The sequence below is a fragment of the Leptidea sinapis genome, chromosome Z, assembly GCF_905404315.1.
Source record: "Leptidea sinapis chromosome Z, ilLepSina1.1, whole genome shotgun sequence".
Taxonomy (NCBI): Eukaryota; Metazoa; Arthropoda; class Insecta; order Lepidoptera; family Pieridae; genus Leptidea; species Leptidea sinapis.
The window spans coordinates 12,074,187-12,092,696 of NC_066312.1; the positions used below are offsets into that span (position 1 = coordinate 12,074,187).

Genomic DNA, 18,510 nt, shown 5'->3' on the forward strand with positions numbered 1-18,510 from the left:
ATGTCGTCTAGCGATAGTGATTTTACTCCGAGCTTATTTAATTAGACGCTTTATTACGCGAGGGATTATTATAAATTTACTACCGAAACAGTCAAGATAATCTATATATATTATAAAAATGAATTGCTGTTCGTTAGTCTCGCTAAAACTCGAGAACGGCTGGACCGATTTGGCTAATATTGGTCTTGAATTATTTGTGGAAGTCCAGGAAAGAGTTAACTCTATTGTCTTTGGTTACGCTCACGATCTAATATGACGCCCATGACCTAATTAATACAGTGCTTTATTATGACGCCATCATAGATTGTACTATCTTAATTATTATTATTACTATATTATCTATCTGTTATTTATATATATTATGTAGTCGTAGTATTGTAAATATAGTTATAAGATTTGTTATGTATTCTTAAATTGTATTTCATATTATCTTAATATTATGTTTTTACTCACAGCGCCGAACGAGGTAGTAACAAAGGCGGTAGCCTTCGTATTAAGACATTCCTCAACGGGGGAAATAAAGTACATAGATACGGAGTCAGTGCCGTATCTGGGATATTCCCCGCAAGATATTGTTAACAAAGACGCTATCGCCATGTACCACCCCTATGATCTGGAATATTTACTGCATGTGTACGAAACTATCATGAAAGTAGGAAGCGCACCACGCTCGTCGCCTTACAGGTGGGATTAAAAGGAATCCTTATATATAATCGGTTTAAAGAACTTTAATTTCTCATTAAGACTGTCGTCACTTACATGAGAACATAAAATCAGTGAGTGAGAGGCGAATTTGCTCATTGCTGCTTTCCGGTTTTTTAAGGCGGTGGTCCAAGTTACAAGATATAGTTTATTGTTATTATGATAAGATGTTTTTATTCATTGCTTTGTAAATGATATAGCAGCCTTTTTTTGAAGATGTTGAGCGAAGTCGCTTCTCTAACAGTTTTCGGAAGCTTATTGTATAGCTGTGCTCCTGCAAATGTTAATAAGTATCCTTTTAAAATATTTTTGATTACATTTATAGTTTTTAATAACATATATTTAAACTATATTTTATGTACTTGTATATTAAGATGTGTATACATTATTACGAAATTTCATTAAGTATTTGTAAATTATTCCATATAGTCTAAGATCTGATTAGTAACTCCATCAACCCGATTTATTGAATTGCAAGCATCTGACATTTAATTTAATATGTTAAAAATACACTAATTGCAAATGGGTCGTTACAAAAAAACCTGTCAAGATAATCAATAAGATGTTCAAACGGAATTCAAAGTTAAAATCAAAATAGATTCTTCGCAGACAACTATGTTACAGTTTATTATCTATCATTTTCTTATAAGGTTTATTTAACAGAGGATTGTAATTATTATTATAACTAGACATATTGGCTTCCTAGTTTATACTGCCTAAGGTGGCGTCCATTACGTGAGGCATTTATGAGAATTTTCCCCCTTCCCCTCCTGGTAAGTTATCGTAAGATTTTAAACTCCCTACACCCAACCTAATCTCACTTGAGATTCTTCAAAATTTATATTTTGGCTGTAAACGGATTATTGTGAAAAAAAAAACTTTTATAGAAGACAAGCAAAGACTAGTATTCGTGAATATTATTGTAATTTAAAATCACCATCATAAAATTAAATAATGAACGATAAACAAAATCTAAAAAATAATATTTTACGTTTTCTACTGGAAATATAATAACGTGATATTTGCCAAGACCCTCCCTTCCCCTAAGTGAGATTTGTAAAGATTTAGCTTGACCCCCAAGCACGTCTTATGAAATTAATGGACGCCCTCTAATAATCTTTGGTTTATGAGAGAGGAAATAAATCTAATGTTTAAAGAGATGAATGAGTTCATTGTTAAAACAAATATATTTTTTTGATTTATTAATTTTTCTATTAAGTCTTGACAGAAAATTTTCAGACGACCCCTTTGCAATAGGTAGGTACAACATATATTGGTGAAGATCGCTTCCTATTAGTGTACTTCAGTTATTTTCACAGCATCATGACGTATGGTATTTTACTATGGGGTCATGCTGCTGACATTGATATAGTGTTTGCTTTGCAAAAGAGAGCTGTTCGTGCTATATATCAGCTTGGTTATAGACAGTCTCTCAAAGAAAAATTTAAAGAAATAAATATTATGTCTGTTCATTCTCAGCACATTTATGAAAATTTAATATAAGTTCACAAAAATCGTCACCTTTTTGTGATAGTGATAATGTGTAATAGTGATTTTCATTATTATAACACTAGAAATAAGGGATTGCTTGTGACTAATTCTAGTAGGCTTCATAAGATACATAATATCTTTAAGGGTAAATGTATACACTTCTATAATAAAGTCCCAGCCACTGTTCAGGCATTATCTATAAATAAATTTAAATGTTTTATAAAAAAATGCCTTTGTCGTAAATCCTATTACTCCACTGCTGAATATCTAAATGATCGGACAGCCTGGGACTAGATTGTGATTATTTTATAGCGATAGAAATGATTGTACAATATTGTATATTTTTATTGAAAAGAGCGCAAAAAAAGAATGCTGGGAGAGTTTCTTGCGCCGCTTCTTTTCTCTCAGAGCACCATTTATTTCCGAAGCGGTAGTAGTATCTAGTAGTTATTAGAAATGACATCAAAAAGAATTCTAAAGGAATCAATTTTGAGAAAATAAATGCCTATTTGCCTTTTTATGCCTTTTATTAGGATACTTTTCTATTAATTAATTTTTGTAATATCAAATTAGGAAGAAATGCCTTTAAATTATGATTTGTTTTAGAATGATGACACAAAACGGTGATTATGTAAAATTGGAGACAGAATGGTCGTCTTTTTTCAATCCGTGGTCGAGAAAACTGGAATTCATTATTGGTAAACACTTGATACTCGAGGTTAGTATAGATATATATATATATATTTCCAACCTTGTGTTAGATTAATATTTGATAATTTTATGTATTTGTTTGTAAATATATTAGTTAAAAATTAGTGTTAATTATTATTATTGTGAAATGTATGATGTACACACATTCATTCTTATAAGATTTAATGTGTTTCGTCTCGGAAAATCTTTAGCCTTGGAAGTACAACCCAGGTAAAAACTGACCACTCAAAATGTGCTTTACAAACGAAGACATAGTAACTGATTTATTATGTATATATACATAAGAATCCAAATGTTTTTGAGTTTTCCTTAGTGCTAATTCCGCTAATATTTGTCTGAAAACAATTTGCCACGTATTTCGACTCTACACGAGGCATCCTCAGGACATGCTAACTCGCCAAACTCTGGCACGAGACTGAATTAAATGAACCGGAAACCGCTATTTTATACCCTCGTCCCATGAAATGACACGCTGTGATTACTCGGCTGTTGTGACGTATTACCCCCGGAACAGATACGTAACAACGGTGAAGGAACCAAATTTGTTTGTTCATTCGACAATGTAAACATGTTATTGACACGTGTCGAATTGTTTTAAGACAAATATTGGCGGAATTAACACTAAGAAAAACTCAGAATATTTGGATAATTATGGATTTCCGCAAACTAAAGCCTACTTCAATAAATTTGCATAAAACGCTGCAATAGCAATAAAATCGAAGAACTCTTAAAACAAGTAGAACTAACAACAAACAACTGTCATAGAAAACATACAATAGTACCGTTATCCAATGTTTTCAAATACCATAATAGTATATTATCATAACACATTATAACAAGATATATCAAAATTTATGACCCAAGCGTACTCGAACAATTGGCCGAGTTAGAAGAGCGCTGGGACGGAACTCGAGAGGTCGCGGGTCGAGTCCCGCATCGTTCATACATTTTGGTCACTAATTTAATTTGTACAATTAAACCCAGAAGTGAGGGTTAATAACAATTATTTCTTTACACTTGCTGATATAATGTGTAATTACCATCTTGTTTGTGCTCAGCCTATGTGAATCATATTACTTAGTTAGATTCTATATTTCTCGTGTACATCTGTAATCTTATACCTTTAAACGAGCAGTTATAAATATATATAATCTGGATCTCGGAAACGGCTCCAACGAATTTAATGAAATTGAATATACATGTATTTTATATAATCGATCTAGCTTTCAATTTTGTAATATGTAGTTTTATCCGTTTTTTAATGAGAAACAGCTACAATAACATTAGAAATACAAAGTTAAATTACGCCTTTAAATACAAGACTATAATAGCTCAGATGGGACATTGGGTGATCCGGAAAGCAGAACACCCCGTTTCGAGTCCTATAAGTTTTTTATTGTGGGTCGGTCGTCTAGATATTTATTATTTATGAATATCTTGACATTTGATTGTCCGCGTAATGTACGTACTTTATTTACAGGGTCCAACTAACCCAGATGTGTTTCAAAGCCCGAACCCGGAAGTACAAAATCAATTTCCTGAGGATGATGATAATAAGGCCAAATCGTTGAGGGAAAACATCATAAAGATACTAAATGAGGTAGGCTTTGACAAGCAGATGTAATATGTTCCTAACATTGTGCCAAAATTTAATACGAGTCAATTAGCTACTGGCTCAAAGTGTTTTTTTTCTTTGAGAACCCTGATTTTTTGTTAAATTTAAAGCTGTTTTCTTTAAAATTATGGTATTATATTTTTATTTACTTACAGTGTGTTAGGAATTGATCTATCCAATATACCCAATTGTACTCATGTGTTTTTTTTTTATTTATTTACAATTTTCTTATGTAGTTCCTTAATGCGTCTGATGAGTCATACTATCTCACAACGCGTAACGCTCACAGAGTGAGTCTGCTCGAGTCTCGCTTAGTTTGCACGAACATACTTACTAGCCCAACGAGCGTTTTACCCACAAAAAACACTCTTTCATTTTAAAATGTTACTAAAAATAATTTAACACATTTTTATTTAGCCTACAACTAAATCCGAAGATTTAGCCAAACAGGAGATAGCGATTCGATGCCAGAAAGTAGCCTCTATCATTGAAAGCCTAAACGAAAAAGCACCGAATGTAGACAAAGAGATTTGGATCGATATTCAAGAGCCTGAAAATGTTAATTATGTAAGTTTAAAAATTCTAAAACAATTGTATCTGTTAATCCAGACCTTAACTTTCAGTAAATTATCTGATATCATTATACGCCACAATATTACAATACAACCTACAAATTTTAATGTCATTAAAAATCATATCCACGTTGTTACATCCAGTTCAAAGGCATAAAAGGCATTTATTTTCTCAAAATTGATTCCTTAAGAGTTCTTTTTCAGTTCAAACACTATCACCGCTTCGGAAACAAATGTGCGCTCTGAGAGGGAAGAAATGGCGCAAAAAACTCTCGCAGCATTATTTTTTTGCGCTCTTTTTTATAAAATATACAATATTATATAGTAAATTTAAAGTAACCAACTTTCAAAAAATTTGGAAAAGCTCACGGAAGGCCTTACAGGATGACTACATTCTTCTCATTTTGCTGGTCTTTTTTATGGAAAAGGAGAACAAACGAGCACACGGGTCACCTGGTGTTAAGTGATTACCGCCGCAATAACTCTCTTGCAACACCCGAGGAATCACAGAAGCGTTGCCGGCCTTTAAAAAGGTTACCCATGTCGTATGGTCCCGGAAAAACCGCACAAGGAAGCTTATTCAATAGCTCTGTGGTATGTGGAAGAAGAGTTTTTTTTAATGAAAATAAGGGACGAGATGAGCAGGACGTTAAGTTGATGGTAATTGATACGCCCTACCCATTACTATGCAGTGCCGCACAGGATTATTGAAAAACCCAAAAATTCAGAGCGGCACTACAATTGCGCTCGTCACCTTGAGACCTATGATGTTAAGTCTCATTTGCCCAGTAATTTCACTAGCTACGGCGCCCTTCAGACCGAAACACAGTAATGTTCAGACATTGCTGCTTCACGGCAGAAATAGGCACCTTGTTATCCGCACTGTAGAGGATCGCAATACATCCACATTGGTCTTGCAAAATTTAATGAAAATCCATTTAAGATCTCTTATAAACTCTGTAAAATAAATTAAAATCCACCAACAGTTGAGAAGGAATATCAAGTATCAAGCATTTAAATATATAGATATAATTTCGTAGGACAGGGATTCAGTTCTGCTTGGGAGCATATCTCCTCACACCGACAGTATTGTCAGCAAGGCGAGCACCGAAACTCAAGTCAACTACAATCAATTGAACACCGATGAAAATTTAGACAGGTATGGTATTTGAATTAAGTATGATAAGGTTATCATTAATAGTTTCTTTTCGAGACCCCCGCGCCTGTGAGCTACATTTTCGGCCTCCAAGGCCCCTACCCGGCTTTGCTATAAAAGCCTTTATCAGCACAGAGGAGGCTTTTTATTTTACTATTCTACATAGAAGTTCCTGTTTCCTTCACAGCGCGTGTGTAACCGGTCTTAGCAAATTTAATTAGTCGTAAACAAAAACAAACAACCTTTTAGATTATTTTTTTCAAATAAATTCAAATTACAGCCAAAATATGGCCATATAAAATTTACCTAAAATAGTTTCCTGACCTTCTGAAACATAGTAAAATTACACCAGTATTTTTTCGGGGAGCAAATGTGACCTCTACAGCATCGTCCTGTTACGGTATTCTCCAGCTTAGTAAAATATTTGAAATTTAACTAAAAGCAAAATGCTAAATGCTAATGAAAAAAAAACAATTGCATATTTGGTGATGGTAATGAAATAGAGAAGCTTAAATAATTTATACGTCTAGATAGAAACTTTTGCTGTTAGACAACTGATAAAAACATGCCTGAAATAGTAGTTTAGTGTGCGTGACAAGCTACGTCTTATACTCGCGATTTGTATGACACTTTGTGTTAGTGTGTGTGAATTGCTCAAAATACAGGTTAGTTCTAAACTTTTTTTTTTCGATGCTTTCACAGCTGTCATAATCTATCTAGACGTATAAATAATGTAAGAGACGTCCAACTGCTAAATTATTCTGGAATACCTTTGATGAATGAATCACAGAATTGGGCATTTGGTGTATTCTACCAGCTGCTGTGCTTTATCTAAGGCATTTGATTGTGTTCAACATACAGCACTGCCCAGGAAGCTATGTGACTTCAAAAATGGACTCTACTGTCTTCAGGTTTCATATTTAAACATTAGGATATATTAAAACACAAAATGAACTTTATGTGAGGATATTTCATTAATAACTCCATACCTCAAAAATGAGTTGTATTTAAAAATTAATCTCGTTAAAATAGAGATTTTAAATTTCGAAAGAGGTTTCAATAAATAAGAAATAAACAAATTGTTACAATTTACACTGGTAAAGTTAGCACTGGCTAAGTTAAATGATTTGAATAATTTTATTTTAAGCCTGTTTTTTCTCGTGATGTCACGTCGACGTCTAACAAGAGTAGAAAAGATTAGAGCTGTGGGCATGTTGGAAAGAGTCGCACGCCAACGGGCATTTGCAGCACATGTGTATTGCAGTATGTGTCATCAGTGATACTACACCAGATATGTGATTTAAATGACAAATGCTTATTTTAGGAAGATTATATTCATATCAAACCTCCCTTTATTGATATTTTTTTCATCCATTTTAATTATCTTTTCAAATCTTGATGCCGTCATTCCTTTTTTTATTTCAATCAAAAAGTCCTAACGGAACGCGTCTGTAATTTTTTTTAAATATCAATGTAACATTATTGTCAATCATCGTAACATTATGGTCAATGTTACTACTGTTCGCTATTTGATGGCGTAACGTAACTACTTATTGTATACATTAGTGTACAATTAGTAACCTTTGCGTTATATCGCTATTTGATACAACGTAACGTAACGTAACTACTTATTGTATACATTAGTGTACAATTAGTAACCTTTGCGTTATATCGCTATTTGATACAACGTAACGTAACTTCTTATTGTATACATTAGTGTACAATTAGTTACCTTTGCGTTATATCGCTATTTGATACAACGTAACGTAACTACTTATTGTATACATTAGTGTACAATTAGTTACCTTTGCGTTATATCGCTATTTGATACAACGTAACGTAACTACTTATTGTATACATTAGTGTACAATTAGTTACCTCTGCGTTATATCGCTATTTGATACAACGTAACGTAACTACTTATTGTATACATTAGTGTACAATTAGTTACCTTTGCGTTATATCGCTATTTGATACAACGTAACGTAACTACTTATTGTATACATTAGTGTACAATTAGTTACCTTTGCGTTATATCGCTATTTGATACAACGTAACGTAACTACTTATTGTATACATTAGTGTACAATTTGTTACCTTTGCGTTATATCGCTATTTGATACAACGTAACGTAACTACTTATTGTATACATTAGTGTACAATTAGTTACCTTTGCGTTATATCGCTATTTGATACAACGTAACGTAACTACTTATTGTATACATTAGTGTACAATTAGTTACCTTTGCGATAGTCTTTTGACAATAGCCAATGACCATAAATATAATACACTTAATATTGTTCGTGTATAATTAATTCGATAACTGTATTATGATATCGACCTCGATAGAGAAATAATTGGTGATGCCTTTTATTCTTGAAACAGATATTATTGAGTTTTTTTATTTTTATATAAATACTAGCCTGACCCGGCAGACTTCGTACTGCCTGAATCTAAAAATAAAAGTTGTTGTTTTTATTTAATTCAGAGCATTTCCATATTTATTCACCTTTTAAACCTTCTCTTCACTTCCACAAATAATTCAAGACCAAAATTACCCAAATCCGTCTAGTCATTCTCGAGTTTTAGCGAGACTAACGAACAGCAATTCATTTTTATATATATAGATAAAGAGCCAATATTCACGAATAAAACAACAAAAAATATTCGTGTGCAATAAATTCGACTTTATAATATTACTCCCGACCTCCATGTAGAAATTAGCCATGTCTTTATTACTCATCTTATACTTAAAACAGAGAAATGTTTAATGTTTAGGCATATTTCGATGTAACATGAACCATTTAACGACGGTTAGGGCGGTCCATCCATACAAAAGTAAGTTATGGTTCCCCAAACCGTTCATAAATCGCCAATATAACTTAATTTTTTTTTTTTTCAATGCACCTGTGCAAAACTCTCTGTGCAAACCTCTTTGATACACCTTTTTTATTTTTTATTTTATTTATTTCTTAATCAGGACTACAAACACGTAATTATTACTGCTTATTATTTCTTATGTGATTATCATACTGCATCATATTACTTTCGTCAGAAATGAAGACTTTTGTACTGTTGAAAAGTTTTGTTTTGTTGAAAAGATAAGGCAGGCTGTTTGGAGGTCTACCGCCAGCTAGGGTCTATAAACCATATGAGGTTTCAAGCCACGCTCCCCAATCTTTTTCTAATGGTAGAATCGTTCACGTTTAAACCTAGATCCTAATATTAACATTTAATATCTTATACAAAGAAAACTCACAAAACGGAGAAGTTCTGACTTTTATTTTTATGTGACGATTACGTACACCAATGTGTTGCATAAACTGCCAGCTATTTATTAACATTTTTTAATTATATCAATTCTCTTTTTTGCTTAAATAGCGCCGGAATAGATTTTCTTGTATTGTTTCGATTTTTTGATGAGAAGTTTATATTCGTAATGTTTAAGTATGTTTGTATAAAGGAACTTCAAGTACCTAGTATTATTATTTATTCAATCATCTCTATTACAGGTACTTCAACCGTTGGTTAGAACATTGTGTGGAAGAGGAGATAGCGGAGGCCGAACCTAATAATGGTGAAGCTAATTTGGAGAATTCTAATGAGGCTAATGGGTAAATATGATAATATATAAATATGATATATGAAGATATGATGTTATGATATTTTTAAGATTGGAGTTTAATAGTGTTTTGTGGTTTTTGTGATAAATCATGAAGAAAGAAGTTGAGTTGGTGGTAAGGTGGTAAGTAAGTGTATTAAAGTTATATCATACTATTACTTGGCAGTAGAAAAAAAAGGAATTTGTGTTTTATGTACCCACGCAAAGAAGTTATTCTTCTTTGGCGTAATAAAATAAAAAACGCTAAAAAGATTGTTACCCGTGCTATTTTACCTTTGTAGAAAAAACAATATTGAAATAAAGAAGGTGTTAGATACAACCAATGAAAATATTATCATTCAATTAAATTATTTATATCAATAAATTATTTTTATACAATAAAGAGGAGAGAAATTATTTTGTTGAAACATAAATATTAATTGGAATTTAATATTGAAATTTATATATTTCTCGTCCATTGGTTGTGGTATATTTTTTACAAGGCTTGGTAGCTGAACTCAGGGTGTCGAATTTACGTGATGGTGTCCGCGCGCATCGTTAAAATTCGCTCTGAAAATTAAATACAGGGCGTAACACGCCAAAAGAAGTATAATTTCTAAAAACAACATCTGTGGAAGCCATCTACCCGGCATGCTGTACAAATCAGATCCTCACGGTTTGTGATGTTTAATAGTTCAGGTTCGATCAAGATTTATGAACACAGATCACAAAAACCAAGGAGATAATATGAAATGGTGGCGGAATAAAGAAGACATCGCCCGGCACAAGAATCGTCGTATTCAGTTGAATTTTTAATGTCGCTGACATATTTTATGATAATGCCGTATTGTTCCATGGTTATTTCAAAGGTAGTAATTTAAGATAATATTCCATCAATGAGTATTGAACGTGATAGGGTTGTTTTTACAAGGAATTCGAAAACAATTACACTTAGATTGATTTCTTGGGTTCACTATAATTCATTTTTATTAATTAATGCATAATATACACTGTAAACAACAATCATTAACTATATTTCTCCTTAAATTATATAGTAGCCTTTTGTGTTAACGAATAGTCACACTCAATTGCTTGTATATTCCAAAACACCAACTATAAGTAATATCAAAAATCACTCAAAAGATGTTACAGGTTGAAAATTGTTTTGATTTTATTTCCAAGTCGAAATTGTATTCAATTTATAAATTGCTAAAGGTCACAACTAAGGTATTGTATGCATTAGAAGTGCGCCATGTAAGAAGATCTCCAAATTAAAAATTTCAGAGAAAAAACGTGATTATTAAACTCTGCTTTCTAAAGTTCTATAAAGGTTACTTCTACACATGGTGTAAACAGAAGCTCCACAAATAAAAAAAAAACAGTGAAAAGTTTGTTAAACTCTGCTTTCTAAGGCAACCTTTACAAAAGGTCACTTCTAAGAAATAAAAATGTTTACCTAGAACTCGCTGCAAATGAAAAAGTTTCGAGAAACTTTTTCTTAGGTTAGGGGGCTAAAAAACGTGAACTGTTTCTAGATGGAGTGGCATAGTGTAAGAGTTGTTGATGAATATTTTTTATATTATTTAGTACTGTTTTCCGTATGCATATGCCTCGCATTACAAGGTCATTTTTCTCACCGTCACTAACCTTTAAACCTGTACAAACATTATTAGCGTACATTCTCCTAATTTCTGTTATGTTTAGGTGTCCCAGTCGCTCATGCCATATTTTGATATCATTTTGATTGTTATGGACCAAGTTGCAAGTATCTGGAATGATTGTTTTTATATTCAACTCATTTACATTGGCCCGTGGGGCCCAGAGTCGCGGAGAATGTGCAAAGTACTATCTTCGTGCCTCAATAAGGCTACTGGAAACCCAAGCGCTGGCAGCTATTTCGGTCAACGGATCAGCCTAATTTTCCAAAGCGGAAAGCCAGTATTCTTGGTACGCTTCCACCTAATGAGAGTTTTAATTTTATATAGTCATAGTATTGTAAATATAGTTAGTTATAAGATTTGTTATGTTGGTATAAACTGTTTTCTTTGATTTTAGCACCCTTTCTTTGTAATAGTGTGGCATTTTCTTAGTACATATAGCGTTCTGAAAATAAATTTCTTCTCAAACTTGGGACATACAACACACAAAGTAATTCACTGGTTTCCCACTGTCCATTGACATAACTCTTTATAAACACTTTACCAATGCCAGAGACATCTATAGATTGTTGGTTTCCTAAAGTCTGACTTCTTGTTGCATTCAAATAATTCCATAAAGAAATCCTTTCTAAACGGCATGTGCGCAGAGGCACGACTATCCATGATTCAAGTCTTTTCTTCGGTATCATAGGAACTCGTTTCTACATTAAATGCCAACATATCTGTGGAATCGTTCGGATTTTTCTTTGTCTTTCTTTCCATTGAAATTGAATTGAAATCTATTGAAGAGGTTATTATGAACACCTCCATGCCATAATTTTTCGCCATTCTGTACTGTTTGTTTCTGGTTTCGGTATAGAAATATCGATTCCGTTTGCCTTCAAAGCACATTTGATTTGAAACTTTCATTGTCATTTGAAAGTTATTTCCATCAAATTTTACTAAATTCCACGTAGCATCCATTTTAGAGTTTAAGTAGAGGAGTATGAATATATACTGCTGTAAATTTATTTCTTTATATAAACAGAGTGTCCTGGGCCCATAGTGTATTTTATTTATAGGAACAAAAACAAAATGCGACCAGATTTAAGTTTTCTTTTGAATTTATCACTAAATATGATTTTTTTTTTATTTTCAAGTGCTAATATCACTAACAACTTATATAAATGATGACATGAGAAAGCTGCTAGTATTAAAGCTAACCTATTGATCGATATTTTGATGATATAAACGCCAAATATTAGGTACTCGAAAGAAAGCGCAATTTTTATAAGCTTTTAATTTAGAAAATGGCTTCTTTATGTCGTGTGATGCATATCTACATAGTAGCTAGGTACTAACAAACCAATGAACAATTATTAAAAATAAAATTTTCGTAAAATATCTAAAAACACAAATCCTTAATAAAAATATACCTATTTACGAGAAAATGACTCGCCAGCTCTTGAACTAGATTTAACTCACTTTTCATGTGCCCACTGTATTTATGTAGCCGCCTTTTCTTTCAATTTATTTCACATTCGTCTGTGCATCGAGACGGACTGGTTTTGCTACAATATGTATACCTTAGTACTTTTCTGAAGTAGTAATATTCTGAAGTATATTATGATATAGTTTGACATTATTTATCGGTAAAAAAATATTGATTGCTTCTATTTAATATCTTTAAACGGCATTTTCTTGCATTAATATAGCATTTAACTTTTCCAGGGAATTGGCGTCGGTGGAGGAGCAGTCCGAAGCTAGCAAGATGGCCGATTTCTTCAAGTCCAGTGTTACATTGATACCTAATAATCACGGCCATGCTGATTATAAACCCACAAGATTGTCTGAAAATATTTTAGAAAAGTATGTCATTCATGTTTGCACACTCAATAATTACCTATGCTTCCTCTTTTAGCTATTTATCAATACTAAAACTTCACTAAATTGGTTCATTATACGTAAATACTGTCTGCTGCGATAAAAAAATTGAGCTATACTACAGGATCTATAAAAAACACGCAACCATCTATTAAACTGATATTTTTTAGATGAAACTGATACTTATTAGCCGCTCAATATTAAGAGCAGGGTTAAATTCTTAGAATTATAAAGGCGTCTTGCGTATACGATTTTTTTTCACACCTGTTCAGTAAATAGTAAATTCAGATACATTTTGTTATACCGAAGTCTGCGCCGCTGGAATTCAACAAATTTCAAGGCAGTATACTAAGAAATGCCCCTTATCAGATATTATTGCTGGTCGAGGCGCAGTGGAGGTTTTTTAGTGCACGCGTTAATAACAGAGTGCCATTTTCATTCCGGAAAACCGGGCATAAAAGCAAACTCTCCGCGTAGGTGTGCTAAAATTTTTTTAATATCTTTGGCATATATTATAATACTTAGATTTTGTGTGTAGTATTTGGTTTAAGATTGCGCGTTTACATTTAAATTTTTAAATTCAGGCATGATTCGATAATGGAGATGGATCTAGTGAAAAAGCATCGAGAAATCCCGAAAGAAAATAGAAAGAAATATTCAAAGGAGGTGAGGTTAAAGCAAAAGGAGCATTTGGCAAGATGTAATGCAACGTTCACACCAGCCACTGCGGGGTTACTGGCTGACTTACAGGTTCTTATTATAAATATTTTTTTTTCTAAATAAGTGCATAATCATGCTGCATGTCATCGTCTATTTTTTAACCGACTTCAAAAAAAGGAGGAGGTTCTCAATTCGTTGGTATGTTTTTTTTGCTGTGTGGTCCCATTGTAATTTGGTCCAGATCTGAAAATGGCATCCATGAGAAAACTATAAATGTCTTAAATTATACATAAGTATAGCAAAGTGGATGAAAGAATTTACGAATACGTCAATATCGCGCCAACCGGTTTCTATGGTTCTTTTTTTAATGGAAAGGATATACTTCAAAGATAGTTTTGTGCCTATTTCTGCCGTGAAGCAGTAATGTGTAAGCATTGCTGTGTTTCGGTCTGAAGGGCGCCGTAGCTAGTGAAATTACTGGGCAAATGAGGCTTAACATCTTATGTCTCAAGGTGACGAGCGCAATTGTAGTGCCGCTTAGAATTTTTGGGTTTTTTGAGAATCCTGAGCGGCACTGCATTGTAATGGGCATGGCGTATCAATTACCATCAGCTGAACGTCCTGCTCGTCTCTTCCCTTATTATCATAAAACAAAAAAAAAAGGTTCTGATTACGGAATCCATGACAAGGTAACTCTTTAATTCTTAGGAGCAAATTAACGTTACTCGGCCGAATCTTTTTAACCGACTTCAAAAAAGGAGGAGGTTCTCAATTCGTCGGTTAGTATATCTGTAAATATTTAGACAAGTTGTTAGTTAGTGTACTTCAAATTCACTAAAAGTCAAAAAATAAAAATAAAAATAACAAAAAAACACTATGCCAAAACAATAGATATAATATGCACTAAAAAGTATAAAAATAATTGCGTATTTTTATACAATATAATTCTAGTAACGGTTATTGTAATTTTTGGAGTCGGTGTCATCCAAGATAGGCTTGTTACTACATACATAGTTATAGGTAAGATGTGCTTGAGTCGTGAGGAGGTGAGAGGCGAGAGCGGGTCGCGGCGGAAGGACACCGATTCCAAAAATTACAATAATCGTAACTAGAATTATATTGTATAAAAATACGCAATTATTTTTATACTTTTCTTATGCTATCCAGATATTTAAGTCATCTACCATAACATAGTTATGGTCAAGTAATTGTCGTAGTTAAATAAGATGATCAATGGGACTCCTTAACGACTTACAGTACGGGTGCGATCTGTGGCAGAATTTCTAACTGTCTGTAATCAAATTGCAAAGCGCTTACGCTCATTGCTGCATTGAAAAATTTAGTATATCTACACATATTTAGACAAATTGTTACTCAAATTCACTAAAAATCTAAAAATAAAAATTATTTTAACAAGAAAACAACCGACTTCAATAACACTATTCCAAAAGAAAATATATAATATGCACTAAAATGTATAAAAATAATTGTGTATTTTTTATACAATCTAATTCTAGTTACGATTATTGTAATTTTTGGAGTCGGTGTCATCGAAGATAGGTTTGTAACTTACATACATATTTATAGGTGAGATGTGCTTGAGTCGTGAGGAGGCGAGAGGCAAAAGCGGTTCGCGGCGGAAGGACACCGATTCAAAAATAACAACAATTTTAACTAGAATTAGATTAATTAATTAGATTGTATAAAAATACGCAAATATTTTTTTACGTTTTAGTGCATATTATATCTTTTGTTTTGGAATAGTGTTTTTGAAGTCGGTTGTTTTTTTGTTAAAATATTTTTTAATACTTCGCTTTATGGCCCTCGGTTCAAATAAAGCCTAACACTAGTTTGAAAAGGTTTCCTTGGCATACGGATTAGATTTGATCGGAAGGATAACCCTTATATTAAATAGTTTCATAAGATTTCAGTTGTTTGACTTCCTCGGTTTATTCTCATTCTAGTTCTTCCAATATTATTTTTCTTATATTAACATAATAATATATTTATTTCAGTCGAATGGCCTAAAGCGTACATCTAAATTCTGTGAAGAGTCTGACGGTGTCAATTATCTCTATTCAATTGCAAAACAACCTCGGCGTGATGGGACAGGAACTAGCTCCCCTCGTTTGTACGTTAATTTACCTAACAGTGATGGTAAGTCTTGTTTCTTTCATATTGCATGTGATTTATTTTAAATTCGTTATTGCTCAGTTGATTAAAGTAAGATTCGCGAAACGTTCATAAACAATTAAAGATTGTATTAAGTCGAGTTGTTTTGTCCTGGTCCAGTTCTGACACTAAGCTTGTAGCAAATTTTATCTAGGGTCCATTGATTTGGATTGTAAGTTTTTATTTAGAGGTAAAAAAGAAGTCTGACCCAAGATTAAAAGATCCTTGAAAAATTCCAAAATAGTTTTCAAAGTACTGACAGCTGACAGGAACGACGATCATATTACAAGCATGAGTATTTTATTATGAATGAACGTTACAGTCACAACTTCAGTGCCGCCAAATAAAGAGAATAGCGCCAATCAATTTTCATTTGAAGTTGGCTTTCCCCAACAGATGTCGCCTTTGGGCCCGAATGTGGCAACGCAAGGTAATGTATACTTTTATTATATAATATTGATTTTCCTGGGCCTATACTAAAAGTCGTTCAATCAAATTAAAAAAAAAAAAGTGAATATTGAGATTTGAGTTAGAAATGTTTTTTCTTTTAAATTTAATAGCAAAACCTTGTCACTCTTCACTGTAGCTAATAGCTTCAAAATTCATGAACTGCCTATTTATATATACTTTGAACCTATATAATAAAAGCGCCGATAGACGTGTATATTTATTTTTTGAAACTGATTTTTGAAATTTCGTATTCATTATTTGGGTAATATATTTTTTTTATGGTATAGGAGGACAAACGAACGTACGGGTCACCTGGTGTTAAGTGATCACCGCCGCCCACAATCTCTTGCAACACCAGAGGAATCACAGGAGCGTTGCCGGCATTTAAGGAAGGTGTACGCGCTTTTTTTGAATGTACCCATGTCGTATCGTCCCTGAAACACCGCAAAAGGAAGCTCATTCCATTATTTTATCATCTTATCTTCTACACTTTACGTCAGTTAAGATAACCTTATGCAAAATTCAATGGACATTGTTCTGACCATGTAATACGTGCCCAATACATAATTCGCCCCAAAACCGTCAGCCATAAAATTATACTTGAAATATGTTACATCGCCTACAGACACATTATTTATAAAACGGACTCTTCAGGATGTTGTATTATTCAAAAAAATGATCAAATTTTGAGGTTATAATTGTGCAGTCAATAATATAACACAATGTATTTAAAATGAATTTTAAGATAGATTATGTTTAAACTATATAAGTGTAAGTAAACGTACCTTAGTAGTATAAAAGCAATCAATCAATATTATTAGAACCTGCCCTAGATATCATAGCCAGAGTATGGTTATGCTTTGTAAAGTGGCTTTGGTCCAGTTCAGTGCAACCCTGTTTCACTGCGACCAATGTGATCTATTGTGATAGCCACTGTTAACTATAGCTCACTGCTAAGATAGATTCTTTTTATGAATCTTATTATATCTTTTGCAGTGAGCTGACGTATTTTAAGTGTTTAAAAATTGGACTTCCCAGAGAGATGCTACGTTAACGCATTAAAAGACCATATTCAGAAAGAATGTTTGACGGGGTTTCATCTGCATTATTACAGAATATACACGATCTACAATCTTTGACACATAAGATTGAGAGGTGTTGGTTAATCTGCAGTCTACACCACATAAGGGTTCAGGGCCAAATTGAGTGCTTTTAGCACCAATTCTTGCAAGATCGTCGGCGTGTTCATTGCCTTCGATCCCTGCAGGTCCTGGAATCCATCGAAGTGTAACTCTGTTTACTGCTCCCAGAGTATTCGATATAGTCCGGCAGTTGTCTATAAGCTTTGAGACTGTTCTGTTGGAGTCTGTAGCGGACAGAGCCACCTGATTATCTATAGCCAGAGTATTTCGATATTGCAAGCAATCAGAGTCGATAATTCAGAATAGCCGAGTTATACTAGGCATGCCTTTTAGGTTCTGTCGTTTCCATATTTCCCGGCAATATTGAATTTGGAACTGTTCGAATGTGTTTAAATTTTGAATCTCAAAACGGTTGGAAGTATTAGGATTTATATTATTTATACTATTGTTTAGTCGCAGCGTCGATTGGAATCTGTCAGGTTACGTTCGAAAATGAATCTTTCTAAGGAAAATGTTTGTGCAATGATGTTCTACAACTTTAGAAGAGGCCTGACACGTATTCAGTGTTTTGAAGAGCTTACAGCTGTGTTCAGTGATGAAGCCCCACGTCTGCGTACTGTCGAACGCTGGTATTTAGAATTCCAGCGTGGACATACTAGTGTTAGTGACAAATCTCGCGAAGGAGGCCCAAAACCCGCCTTCACTGAAAATCATCA

The 18,510-nt window shown here is 33.3% G+C and overlaps 2 protein-coding genes across 5 annotated transcripts in view; one reads left to right on the plus strand and one right to left on the minus strand.

Moving 5' to 3' along the window:
- The window catches only part of LOC126979067 (uncharacterized), a 377,271-nt gene that overhangs the window by 164,521 nt on the left and 194,240 nt on the right, over positions 1-18,510 (minus strand). The window lies entirely within an intron of this gene.
- The window catches only part of LOC126979027 (period circadian protein), a 66,552-nt gene that overhangs the window by 28,315 nt on the left and 19,727 nt on the right, over positions 1-18,510 (plus strand). For all 4 annotated transcript variants that reach the window (XM_050828181.1, XM_050828183.1, XM_050828182.1 and 1 more), the window contains exons 10-19: positions 456-684; positions 2,800-2,911; positions 4,385-4,504; positions 4,937-5,086; positions 6,132-6,250; positions 9,761-9,862; positions 13,218-13,355; positions 13,955-14,120; positions 16,046-16,187; positions 16,525-16,632. In XM_050828181.1, the coding sequence (XP_050684138.1) occupies positions 456-684; positions 2,800-2,911; positions 4,385-4,504; positions 4,937-5,086; positions 6,132-6,250; positions 9,761-9,862; positions 13,218-13,355; positions 13,955-14,120; positions 16,046-16,187; positions 16,525-16,632 (1,386 nt within the window). The remainder of the gene's footprint in view (positions 1-455; positions 685-2,799; positions 2,912-4,384; positions 4,505-4,936; positions 5,087-6,131; positions 6,251-9,760; positions 9,863-13,217; positions 13,356-13,954; positions 14,121-16,045; positions 16,188-16,524; positions 16,633-18,510) is intronic.